Source organism: Bos javanicus, chromosome 18, assembly GCF_032452875.1.
Source record: "Bos javanicus breed banteng chromosome 18, ARS-OSU_banteng_1.0, whole genome shotgun sequence".
Classification (NCBI taxonomy): Eukaryota; Metazoa; Chordata; class Mammalia; order Artiodactyla; family Bovidae; genus Bos; species Bos javanicus.
In genome coordinates this window covers 19,343,843-19,357,260 of record NC_083885.1, presented here as the reverse complement: position 1 = coordinate 19,357,260, position 13,418 = coordinate 19,343,843, and the positions used below count along the sequence as shown (strand labels likewise).

Here is a 13,418-nt window from a genome sequence, read left to right as displayed (position 1 = left end):
CATACAGTTCTTCTGTGTATTTTTGCCGCCTCTTCTTAATATCTTCTGCTTCTGCTAGGTCCATACCATTTCTGTCCTTTATTGAGCCCATCTTTGAATGAAATGTTCCTTTGGTATCTCTAATTTTCCTGAAGAGATCTCCAGTCTTTCCCATTCTATTATTCTCCTCTATTTCTTTGCACTGAAGAAGGCTTTCTTATCTCTCCTTGCTTTTCTTTGGTCCAAGGTCAGGAGCGGAGGACATGAGGAGATATACCATGTCCAAGGTAAGGAGCAGCAGCTGCCCTTTGCTGGAGCAGCCATGAAGAGATACCCCAAGCCAAGGGACTACTCTACATAAAGTAAAAACAAAATCCCACCCTTCACACCCCAGCACACCCTTTCCCCTTACCTTGCTTACCACTCTCCACTCAATCAGCATCTAATTGACCACTGTGGTTATTTAGTCACTAAGTCGTGTCTGAAACTTTGTGACCCCATCGACTGTAGCCTACCAGGCTCCTCTACCATGGGATTTCCCAGGCAAGAATACTTCAGTGGGTTGCCATTTCCTTCTCCAGGGGATCTTCCTGACCCAGCCATGGAATCCACATCCCCAGCATCTCCTGCGTTTGCAGGTGGATTCTTTACCACTGAGCCACCTGGGAAGCTCCTAATTGACCATATATCTCATTCATTATCTGTCTTCACTCTCTAGAATAAAAGCTCCATTTCTGAACTTTTATCTGTTTTGTTTCCTACTATATCCTCAACACCAAAAAAAACCCAAAAACCCTAAGTAAGAGTTTAATAACATCTGATGAAGGAACAAGCCTTAGGAAAACTGCTTTTTAGACAATAAACATTTATTGTAACATCAAAAGGTATTTCAAATTATATCACAAACTATGTTTTTCCATAAGCAGACATGAAAAGGTAAATTAAATATTACTAGATAAAATATCAAGCACATGTATGCTTCCCCTTGAATATAAAGCATTCATTTCCAAAGGGAAGCAAAGAAATAGCTAAGAACCCAATGTGTAAGAAATTAAAACCTGATTTTAAAGAAATCAAGGAAAATAAAGTATGTCAGACTTTTACAAAGCAAAATTGAAACAAATTTATCATTTGAATCTCATTTCTCCAACTAATTAATGTATTCTTGCTGCAAGGCTAAAAGCTAACGTAGAAAGCATTTCCTAAGTCAGCAAAACAAGCATTTATTACTTGCCAAGTCAACAGGGAATTAGGAATGGCAAAGAATACAGGCTAGAAGGAATCTTAAGAATCATCTAGTATTAATTAACCCTTTCATTTTTACAAAAAAGGAACTGAGGACTTGAAATGACCTGTGGGGTACTCAAAAGTGTCCTATGTCAAAATCAGCAATAACACTGATAGCAAAAAAAAAAACAAACCATTTTGTTCAGTTGCGATTCTTGATATAGCAAAAGTCAGCTTTTAAAGACTCAGAAACAAAATACATCCCCATAGAAACAATATTGCCAAGTATACATGTGAGGCTTCTATACAGGTCTTCATATCCCAAGTCAACACACAGGACTTGGGGTGAGGAGGTACCGAAAAGGGCAGAGCTTTATAAAAAGACAAGCCTGGATTTGAATTCTGGCTCTACCAAAATCAAGTAGGATCTTAGTTGATCCTAGCAAATCTTATCCCTATCTAAGCCCCAGTTTTTTTTCATCAGCAAAATGGGGATAATTAAGACCTACCTTAGTGCTGGCTGGAGGAAGCACAAGCTGGAATCAAGATTGCTGGAAAAAATATCAATAACCTCAGATATGCAGATGACACCACCCTTATGGCAGAAAGTGAAGAGGAACTAAAGAGCCTCTTGATGAAGGTAAAAGAGGAGAGGGAAAAAGTTGGCTTAAAGCTCAACATTCAGAAAACTAAGATCATGGCATCTGGTCCCATCACTTCATGGCAAATAGATGGGGAAACAGTGGAAACAGTGGCTGACTTTATTTTTCGGGGCTCCAAAATCACTGCAGATGGTGACTGCAGCCATGAAATTAAAAGACACTTACTCCTTGGAAGGAAAGTTATGACCAACCTAGATAGCATATTAAAAAGCAGAGACATTACTTGGCCAACAAGGGTCCATCTAGTCAGGGCTATGGTTTTTCCAGTGGTCATGTATGGATATGAGAGTTGGACTATAAAGAAAGCTGAGTGCCGAAGAATTGATGCTTCTGAACTGTGATATTGGAGAAGACTCTTCAGAGTCCTTTGGACTGCAAGGAGATCCAACCAGTCCATCCTAAAGGAGATCAGTCCTGGGTGTTCATTGGAGGGACTGATGTTGAAGCTGACACTCCAATACTTTGGCCACCTGATGTGGAGAGCTGACTCATTTGAAAAGACCCTGATGCTGGGAAAGACTGAAGGCAGGAGGAGAAGGGGACGACAGAGGATGAGATGGTTGGATGGCATCACCGACACAGTGGACATGGGTTTGGGTGAACTCCGGGAGTTGGTGATGGACAGGGAGGCCTGGCGTGCTGCGGTTCATGGGGTCGCAAAGAGTCAGACACGACTGAGCGACTGAACTAAACTTAAGACCTACCTTATAACTTTGTCAAGAATGTAGAAGTCATCTAATTAAGAAATTCATAATTTGTGGCTATTGAATGCAGGCTTTCTGACAATTCATAGCTGCATAATGTTCAATGAGAATCGCCAAGTTTGATTGCCTCTGTATGTTTCATGATTAACATACTACCAGTAGACTAGCTTCTAACTGCAATTCTACTAAGAGCAGGGAGAAGGTGATGCTGATGCTGCTAACTATAAGAATTTATCAATTAGTTGACATCAGCCATTAGGTGCTACTTCTTTGAGGTAAAATAAAGGTTGCTTAAGATTATTTTTAAGATGTAAAAGTTGAATGATCTGTTTCTGATTACAGAGTCATGAAGTTAGATCAATTATACCACCTTAAAACTGGAAGAGATCTCATGAGGTATCCAGCAAGAATCCTCTCCACAATATATTAGATTATATTAAAATGACCAACTTTTACTAAAAGGCTTCTAGTTGAAACCAGGCTCTCACTCAAACAGGTAGCAGTTTATTATATTTTCTGACTCTTGCAATTATTAGAAAGGGTTAAAATAGACAAGTAATGAAAAAATGAATGATAATAAAAGGTACCCCATACTCATATACTTCTAGAAATGCAAACCTTTAAGTATTTTTATTTGGGGGTAAGGAAAGATATCCTATTAATAACAATTCCATAATATAAAAATCAAGTTCCAAAAACGCATCTTGAAGCTTATATTTATGTCCTCATAACTGAATATGTCTTAGAAGCTCTGCCTTAACAATATATAAAACACAAAGAAAACCTACCTGGGATGATGTCATTGATATGCAAGAGAATTGTACTTTCAACACTTGCAAAACTACAAAGCTGCACTCCATCAAATCTTCCATCCCAGTTGCCAATAGGATTATCCTAGAAATTAACAGAATAAACTTTAAAATCCTCCTCAATAAAACAAATACGAAAGCATATTTTCCACAAGAGGATCCTCTAAAAAATGATATCCAAGAATAATCAAGCCACAGAAACCCACCTGGGGAGCAAAGGATCAAAAGTGTTCATCATACTTGACTAGACAATAAATAGTCTATATAACATACATCTGCACTGGTAGGGGCCAGAAAGTGGCCCCTAATTAACCCTAGCTTGCTCTATTCACTCCTTCACATTCCCTGAGCACTTACATAAATGTTCAATTTGAATTCCTGTATAGATAGGAAATTTTTTCTATAGACAGAAAGTCTATTTTTTTCTTTTGTCATTGAATGTCACTGGGTATGCAAGAATTCTCTTCAAAATGGAGATCTTTATATTAATTACTTTATATTCCAGTCTAGCACCAACTTGTCCAGTGCTGTTCATGGAGCTAGACTAAGAAGACAGTCCAGTCAGACAACTGCCCTGAGCACCAATGTGGACAGCATTCTAAATAGCACTGGAAATAGAAGGAGATGAACACTATTGCATTAGCCAGAACTTTCCTTTCAAGGACTACACTAGAGGGGTTTGGAACGAATGCTTGCATAAGCCAACTGGAAGACAGAGGCAGGGGAGAAGCTGGTAGTGCAATGGCTCAGCAGACGCCCCAAGTAAACAAGATGCTACCTACACTGCCATCTAAGGAGAAGAAGGCCTAAATGGCTTTTGCCAAGTTTGAGGCCTAAATGACCTAAAGCAAAAGGAAACTAACTCCAATGACCTATGGCCCTCTTTCTCCAATGCTCCCCCTGCTCAGCCCACACTCTCTTTTCTAAATAAGTTCTGAATATTTAAAGAATAATGGTTTAAAATGTGTTTTTATTTCTAGCTATCCCGAGGGACCTACGTATTTAACTCTGGCTCTAACTTTTCACATGGTAAATGTTCAGTAAGTGTTTATCTAAACGACAGAGTGAGGTTTATCTAACTAATGGGTATCAATAGAATTTCCTTGGATTTCCAAGCAAAGTGTAAGAGAAACTTACACTAGAGCATTCATATCCTACCCAAAGTATAACTGAATAGATAAAAATAATCACTAAAAACACCATGAGCACAAAAGTCTATTACTCACAACCTCTCCCAATTCTTGCTGGTGTTTAATAATTCCATGTGAATTTTCTTCATTATACCTAACAAATTCTTGTTCATATTTTCAATCTATGATAAAAAATGTTCTCAAGCCTTTTTCTTCTCCTTCTCTTAATCCCACATGTACTGTCCAATTTGCCATATTGAGATGTATTCATTATTAACAATTATGACTGTAAGGTAACATTAACAATGAGTGACACAAATGAAAATACAAATACTGTATGATTCCACTTATATGAGGCACAGAGAATAAGCAAATACACAAAGACAGAAAGAATTCTGCTTGTCAGAACAACACTGGCTGAGAGGAGTGAGTAATAGGGTGTTATTGTTTAATAAGTACAGAGTTTCATTTTGGGTTGAAGAAAATGTTCTGGAGATGAATAGCGGTGATGGGTGCACAACAATGTGAAAGTACTTAATGTCACTTTAAAATGGCTAAATTGGTAAATTTTATGTTTCATAAATTTTACCACAATAAAAAAAAAAAACTTTTTTGAGTGAAATACACGCTATGAAGGCACTGAATTGTCTTTCATCTAAAGCAATGTGCTGTTCCTCTATTCAGGCATTTTCCGTAAGTGACTTTTACACTAAATCATTACAATCAGAGCAGTCAGTAAAATTCAGCAAAATATTACAAAAAGAGAAACACAGATTACAAAAAAAAAAAAGCCTTTTCAAAATAAAGAAAACTAAGACATAATGCAATATATTCTGGTGGGGGTTTTTTCTGTTTATTACACAGCAAATTTAAAGACTGAAAACATTATTTCCGTTTATTCAGACTGGAAAAATGAATAACTATAATTCTACAACTAGACTCCTATCCCGTATCAACATTCCTTTACGAAAGATAAATTAGAACGAGGTCTTTAAATTACTCCAAAGTAGTCTATTTTAAGTATTCAAAGTGTTTAATCTGTACCTAAATTGGTTATAAAACTAACAGATATATACAACAAAGACGATATAATTCAAAATTTCTTACCATGTCCACACCAACAAAATATCCTAAGCTTTCTTTGCCTGGCAAAACATCACAGAATATAACCGTTCCAGATTCTATAGTTTCTCCAAGCTTCAAAGAAACTCTGGAGTTTATTTCCAGAGGGGGAAGTTCAACCTGCATTGTATCCACTGGACCTGCATAATCACTTTCCAATCCAGTGTCATCATCTTCTATGAGTTCTAGCTTGTCCAACGCAACAAATACTCCACAATCTTCATCACATTGAAAAAGCTGCTTCCCTTGATATACGCCATCAGTGAAACCTTGGCCACGACCTTCTTCCTAGTTTTTAAATGAGAGAAAAAAAAAAAGTGAGTGACTAATAGAGAAAGATGATCCCTAAGAAAAAAGATGCATCCTTTGGACTTCAGAGAAATCACTGAACAAATTCTAAGTGACACATATAAAAAATATAATTATTAGCAGTTACCACTGAATATAGGGTGTTCAAAAAATAAGGAAGAAACTGTATCGGATGCTGAAATAAAATTACATGGTAATTTTAAATGATAACTCTACTGTGAGAGAGCTTGGGCTGGATTTCACATTGTGGTTTTAACAAAAATTTTGTCATAAAAAGAAAAACTTACTTTAACAGTAGTGTTGTCTCCATTTATTGAGCACATACTATGTGCCAGTCACCATGTTAAATCCTGAATCAATATATCACAAAAACACTGCAAGTTGTGTATTAATATCACTATTTCACAGATGAGGATGCAGATTTAGAAAGCAGTTTGGTTACTCAGCTAGTAAATGGCATAGCTGGGATTCAATTCTCCAATTGTTTTACAATTGCTGCTTAAAAAACTTAAAAAGCAAACGAGGCATGAAATTGTATTTGCAAGAATGTCAAAATGTAACTAACATTTAAATTCTTGAGAATGTTAATTTTGGAAACATTATCACAGAGTTCTTGGTTTTCTTTTCAGTGCAAACAAATGTCAACATGATTTTCACATATATTATCAGGGACAACTATAAGCCGGTTGAAATTGCTACAACTTATATATCCAAATTTTGTTACTTAATAGTATACTTTAAGAAAAGCAAAGAAACCTACCATGATAATGTCACAGGATAATTAACAATTTTAAGTAATTTGTTTACAATTGCTAAGAGTTCATTTTTAATATTCAAAGATAGGAAAGTCTTCAATAACTACATGATCTATTTGTGTATTTCCTACTATACGTAGTTTTTCAAAGTTTTCAAAGCATCATCTTTGTATCATCTTAATCTACCATTAGAAAGTAAATCCTCAGGCTTATGAACATTAAAAAATATAGAATTCTGGGAAAACTTATTTTGTATTCAAAAAAGGAAAAAGAAAAACGTATGTGCACACAGACACAGACACACATAAATACACAGCCCACTAAAATGACTTATCAAACTTACCAGTAATTCTACTCCAAAGAATATTCCCGATACTGTCCTCTCTGCTAATAAAGGTCCTCTGAAGCGCACAACTCCAGGAAATTTTTCTTCCCCAGATCTCAGCTGGACTTTCACAGGGCAGCCCACATCTATTTGGAGGCCTTTACTTAGTCTGTTTCTGTTTTTAAACAAGCTGAACCTCTCTTCACAATTGGTAATTGCCAAAAGTAATTCTGTGAATTTCTCATTTATTTCTACAACATCCTTTTCATCAACAAACAGAACTGCATGTGGTTGCTCTAGAATTTTTAATCCAATCTGATTTTTCTTGCCTTTGGCAGAAGGAATCCTCGAAAGCCCCACAGAACGGTCTTGGATATTCTGTCCTATACTTCCCTTTGGTACTTTAAGGAGTTTTTGTGTTTGTTTGTCTGTAACACTGCATTCTTGAAGAAGCAAATAAAAAATCCGCTCTTCCCAGTAGGGTGAAGTAACTTTTTCTTGGCTCCATAAGCCCGAACTCATTGTGATATTAACTCCAAAATATTAACTCAAAAAAAAGGGAATTACTAAGTGTGTAGTAAAACCACAAGAGATAAATTCATTGGCAGTCCCAAAGCATGTTTTTAGCAATTTGGTGTCCATGCTGTAAAAAGACAGCAAATCAAAATGCCTGGAGGACAAGCAAAGAGAAACTTTACACTTCACTCTACATGAGCTAAAATTAAGGTCAAAGACTTTTTAAATTCTTCATTCAGCTAGTGAAAACACACACACATACACATAATGATATACTTTCAAAAATATCTGGAGAGGTTAAAAGACATACTATATTACTTGTATCTACTGTAATACTGCATATTTAATAAAGGAGATTCAATTGTAAATTATCTCCAAAGACAATACAATACTGTTTGTTTCCAAGGCACTGAAATTTATGAACTCAGATTCTAGTAAAATATAATCTTATATAAATATTCTGACATTTTTAAAGTTTAAAAAGTAAAATTAATAGACTCTGCCTAACTTAAATGAATAAGCTGCTGTATTTGGGCAAAACACACAAATCAAAAAGGCTATTATTTCTATACAAGTAGTTTAAGTAAAAAGTTACCCATCACAATTATGTTGAACATTTTTATCAATAAAAATATCATCAAATCACATTCTAAAACTTCAACCACAATTCATTTATCTGTGTGCCATGCTTTGATAATGGAACATTTTATCTAACTCAGCTTCATTTTCTTATCTTACACATTTTATCCTTAATAAGCAAATGTTAATCATATTAATCATAGCTATCATTTAATCTCTCTCAATCATAAAGATCAGATATTATAAATCTGCTTTTATTAACAATGTCTTAAAAATCAATTTTGTAGCCATCAAAACTTGGACTACTACATAAGGAAGAAATATAACTGCAGTATAGTATCAAGCATAAAATGTTTTTATACCACAAGTTTAACTATGTAGACAAGGAAAAAAAGATTGTTTCTTTCTCACTTTCAAATTTTCATTTGAAATTTTTACAAGGATATTCATTTTTCACAATTAAAATAGCCTTCTCAACCCTACTTGAATCACAGGTTTAAAACTATACAATTTCATCAATTCAAGTAGACTATAATTCATTATGTTAATTCATTATCTTACTGAAAACAATGGTTCTTAGGTATTCTCTGTCACATGCATGTGGCTATTTGGTTTCTAAATACAGTATTTATTCCATCCTCCTGTGAGGAGGTGATATTCATTTCCATTATTTGGGCTAACAGCAGCAGGTGACAGCAATATCATATTCATCTATTTTATTCTTGGAGTTAAAAAATAAATATTCCTAAAACTAAAGAACCAAATTTAAAGTTTAGCCATTTAACTTAGTGATTAAATACATAACCTGGCAAATCTACACACAGAATAGTATTTCTTTTATAACACACTGGTAGTTGATGAGGTTTTCCTATAATGTAAAGTTTTTATTAATAAAAAGGCCCTCTACAAGCTAGAATGAGGCATGAAGACTGCCCGAGACAGGGTAAAGGGCTTTGCTGTTCTTCAAATCAACATCACTGAAATATATGCACAACATTTAGTGAGGGCGGGTAGCATAAAGTGGTTTTCTCTTTTTCTATAATGTTTGCCTTAATTCCACTTGAGGGCACTACTTCAGCAGAAACAGGATCAATTTACATTTGCCACTTATATAAGACACCTGTGGAAACCCTTGGTGCCATATAAACAAAACTCCTGCGGTGAGCTACCCAAACAGTGACCCAAACCTTAATTTGGCTCTATTCCTTAAAAGTTTCCAAATGCAGTATTTGTTATTGCAGACTAAAATTCTTTTTAAATGTCAGCATTTTTCAACAAGGAAATAGTCTCAATTTTATCTTGAGCACTGAGTTACCAACATAAATGTAAATCATTGTATGTGGCTGTCACTATGAAAAGATGTTTGTCTCTTTGCTAAGAGGTTTTATATTACGGTTTTTCTGAGTTCCTGCTTCTTCCTTCCTTAGATTTACACTCTACCATTTTCCCTTGCCATCAGCCATCTTCTGTGGTTTCCTGCAACATGCACTTGACTTCTTGTACAGCCTTCCAGCTTACTATTTCTAATCAGTTCTGAGAAGCCAGGTAATGAAATATGGTTGTGTGTTTAAAAAGATAAAACAGTAACAAAAAGAGGAATACATAAATTCTGAACAGGTCTTTAGCAGTAAAGCACATAGGCTTTATTTCACAGGCATTATTTCTGTTGCTCCAGGTAGGATGAGATGGTCAAAAAGCAACTCCTAAAAAAGTGAAGTTGCATTGTTCTTTTTCAAATATATTTAAATTTTTTTGGTCAAAATTATTTTTAAAGTATGGCAATTCTGTTTTGAAAGGAATTTTTTTTAGTTCCAACAAATTATGCCTTCAAATATTAAAATTCTTTGAATCTTAATAATTAGTATATGCCAACAATTCTTGCTGGATTGATTCTCCAGCTTCATAATCCATGTCACAATTTAAAATAAAAACTACCAGTGCTAATGGAATATTCCAAGACAAAACTAAACTACTATATGGAAGGCATTAGGACACCCTATTTCAAATCAATTTGATTACAAAAGGTTTTTTGCAAATCATTTCAGAGACAGTACACAGTTAAACCAACTACTTTGGTTTATAAGAAGGTTATGGGCAATTTAACAACAGTTATTAGGAACCATATTTTAAAGTGAACTACACAAGGAGCAGTAACTTTTTTCTGACTTGCATTAGCATAAGTAAGAGTGAACAAACTCATTAATAGTAGTCGTCATGTTAGACAACCAGACCAGCCAAAGTGAAAGTTATAAAATATTTAAAAAGCATTATCCAAAAACCACATTATCCCAAAATGTGGTTTTTCCTCTTTTAAAGAATACATGAAGAAAGAATAGGTTTGGAACTATCATATTAAAAACTAATTCTGATTGTAACTGATAAAGTTAAACAGAAAATTTTATGGCTCTACTAGAGGTATATAAGACAAATTTAATGATCATTAATATCTCAGTAAACTGGCATTACTGGAGAAGGAAATGGCAACCCACTCCAGAATTCTTTCCTGGGAAATCCCATGGACAGAGGAGTCTGGCAGACTGTGGTCTACGGGATATCACAAAGAGTCAGACACAACTGAGCACGAGTGTGATACTGGCCTTACAGCAGAATATGCTAATAGAGACTGTTCTCCCACTGAAGGAATGAACACGATGCCCACATTCTTCTTTCACTGGGACAAGCACGACACTGAACCCCAAGCAGTAAAAACTGACTCAAGACGGCATAAGATTTAAATCACATTGTCAGTGAGTTCTTTATCAATCAAGGTTTGTTAGCTTAGTATTTTTATGCACTCAGCACAGCGGTCGAAACTGAAAAATACAGAAGATTCAAGATATGACGGCTGCCCTCATTTTTGTTCTTATTACTTTTCAGGCCTAACTGTTTAAAAATTACCTCTAACAATATACTGTACTTCACTTTGAAACAATTCATCTTAATACCATTGTACTTATTTCAGGCTGGAAAACTGAGTAATACTATAAGTGCTGAATGAACATTCTCAAAGAGTTGTAATACAGTAATATTTTTAACCCTGAAGCCATACTGAATAGGACTTTCTTTTGACATTTCAGAAGAGGTTCAGATCACACAGATTTGAAAATATACATGGTTACCTAAGCTTGTTGATGGGCCTGGATCCTGAGCAGAGGAAAATTTAATTGTATTACAATAAAGTCATTAAACCAAGATGATGGTGGAAAGGCACAAATATCAGCTTCCTATCAAATGCAATGAAAAGATGATCAAGAAATAAGTTTTACATGAATATACTAAAGGTCCAAATTAGTTCTAAAAGATAATATACAGCACAGATGAACAACAATAACTACATAAAACTGACAACAGCTAATTTATCTAGAAGAAACAACGTCATTTTGAGTCTGAAGTTATCAGGTTACTGTTCAAAGAACTCCACTAAAGAAAACAAAAACATACAATTCAATAACATTCTGCATCTCCTGAGATATCTGGACTTGTTTTAAAAACAAGGGGCTATATAAATCAGAATAAAAATTACAATACCAAAAGCTGCCCATAATTATAAATGGCAAAGAAGCATGGAGGTTAGTGTGAATACCCTCCAAAAAAGAAGATATACAGGACTTTTTCCAAATTCTTCTAGATAACTAGAATAATTATCATTTTAAAAGAGAATATTTCTCACTGAAAGACCAAGTTTATACATTCCTAAACAGCAGAGATTCCAGAAAAGTGACCAGGCCAAAGAAGAGTCAGTTTTCCTCATAGTTTAACTTGTGATCCAAGAACACACATATTCAGTCCCTAAAACAAGTGGGATTTATGAGGTTTAAAACAAAGTCTGCCTCCCACATCTACATATTCATATCAAAAGAACCAGGGACACTCTGGTCTCACCAGAGTTAAACCTGGCCACTGCACTTCCAAACTCTGAATTCCCAAAGTCCTTCATCTTTATATTTCCACTGCCCAAACAAGGGCCTGACAGTATGTTAGACATTCAGTACAGGAGAAATGAATGAATGATTTGGTTAACTCAGGTGACAATAGTGAAAGCCAAATTTCCATTTCCTCATCCTAATCATTTAAGTGATAAAAAGCTTCTTTAAAAAGAAGACTCAGGAGTTGAGTATTTAACAGTTTTTACCTAATCTCCTAAATAAATAATAATTCTAATTCTCTGACTCTTTATGCCACTTCATTGTTATACACTTAAGTGGAAATAAACAAGGAAAATTTCACAAACAGAACTTGTTTTGAGGTTCATTTGAAACTGGGTTCCTAGATCCTCACACCATGTGGGATGTCTACGTGTGGTTGTACAATTCTGTAAAACCAAAGACAGTACCCTGACAAATTTAAGATTACCTAGTGAAAACAAGGAACAAAATACTGAAAGTTTGATGAATAGAATAATTACTCCTGTCTTCTTATGTAGACTTCCTTAAACAAAATCACAATTCAAGCAGTCCAGATCACAAGAAATCATCCCTGTAGCATGTCTGTTGTTTTATATAACAAGCGCCCTGATCTTACCAGCTCTTCACAAAAGTTACCCTCCAAAGAAAGGCTTCTTCCAAAGAGTACTGTACAATTTTGTAGCCTAACATTAGAGAATGTTCTGGGTATTATCAACATTCACAGTATATGAATTTCCACAAGAATTTTCAGCAAATCATTTTCACCTAATATTGTGCTAGTTCAAATCCACCCACTACCCAGTAGGGAACTGGCAAGCTAAATTCTTAAACCATTCAGTCTCCTCGGGGCGTGAGGGGGTGTGCAGAAAACCAACGCTTGAATGAACACCCTCTCTCAAGGCCTGGATTTTTCTCCAGGAGCCAATGACTGCAAAAGGAACAATCTTATTAAGATCCCTATTAGCTCTAAATCAAAAGCAAAGCAGGCAATGCTCCTTAGTTAAGCTAACCATATAACTTTCCAGGGAGCATGGGGAGAGGATGGGGGCAGGCGGGATGGGGGTTGAGAGATTGAAAGGCTTGGTGGCTGGAAGACGACAATCATCCTAAAACATGCAAATGCCACGGGGCGGAATAGAAAAGATGCCAAGTACATGAATAACTGGGCAGCTGACCCGGCTGAGAACCAAACCCAGGAACACCATCGTCCGTCAGGACTTCACGATTTCCCCAGAGATCGTTAAAATGACAATAAGGGCGGGGGGGGGGGGGGGGGGGGGCGGTTGGGGAGGAGGAGAAAAAGAATGAATACCTTGCTTCAACAGAGCGCACCTTTCAACTAAAGAACTCCAGGTTGTTGTGTAAAAGCACTCTCACCCTGGAAAGGGGGAAACTG

General features: G+C 35.7%; 1 protein-coding gene across 11 annotated transcripts in view; it reads right to left on the bottom strand.

The window, feature by feature from the left end:
• The window catches only part of CYLD (CYLD lysine 63 deubiquitinase), a 72,010-nt gene that overhangs the window by 57,931 nt on the left and 661 nt on the right, over window positions 1-13,418 (bottom strand). For 4 of the 11 annotated variants that reach the window (XM_061387167.1, XM_061387171.1, XM_061387170.1 and 1 more), the window contains exons 1-4: window positions 13,335-13,415; window positions 7,041-7,692; window positions 5,619-5,921; window positions 3,361-3,466 (exon numbers count right to left, since the gene is read on the bottom strand). In XM_061387167.1, the coding sequence (XP_061243151.1) occupies window positions 3,361-3,466; window positions 5,619-5,921; window positions 7,041-7,544 (913 nt within the window). In that variant the 5' untranslated portion in view covers window positions 7,545-7,692; window positions 13,335-13,415. Of the gene's footprint in view, window positions 1-3,360; window positions 3,467-3,738; window positions 5,342-5,618; window positions 5,922-6,229; window positions 7,693-13,334; window positions 13,416-13,418 lie in introns of those variants that run through there. The other 7 variants (XM_061387168.1, XM_061387169.1, XM_061387166.1 and 4 more) reach the window with 4 other exon arrangements.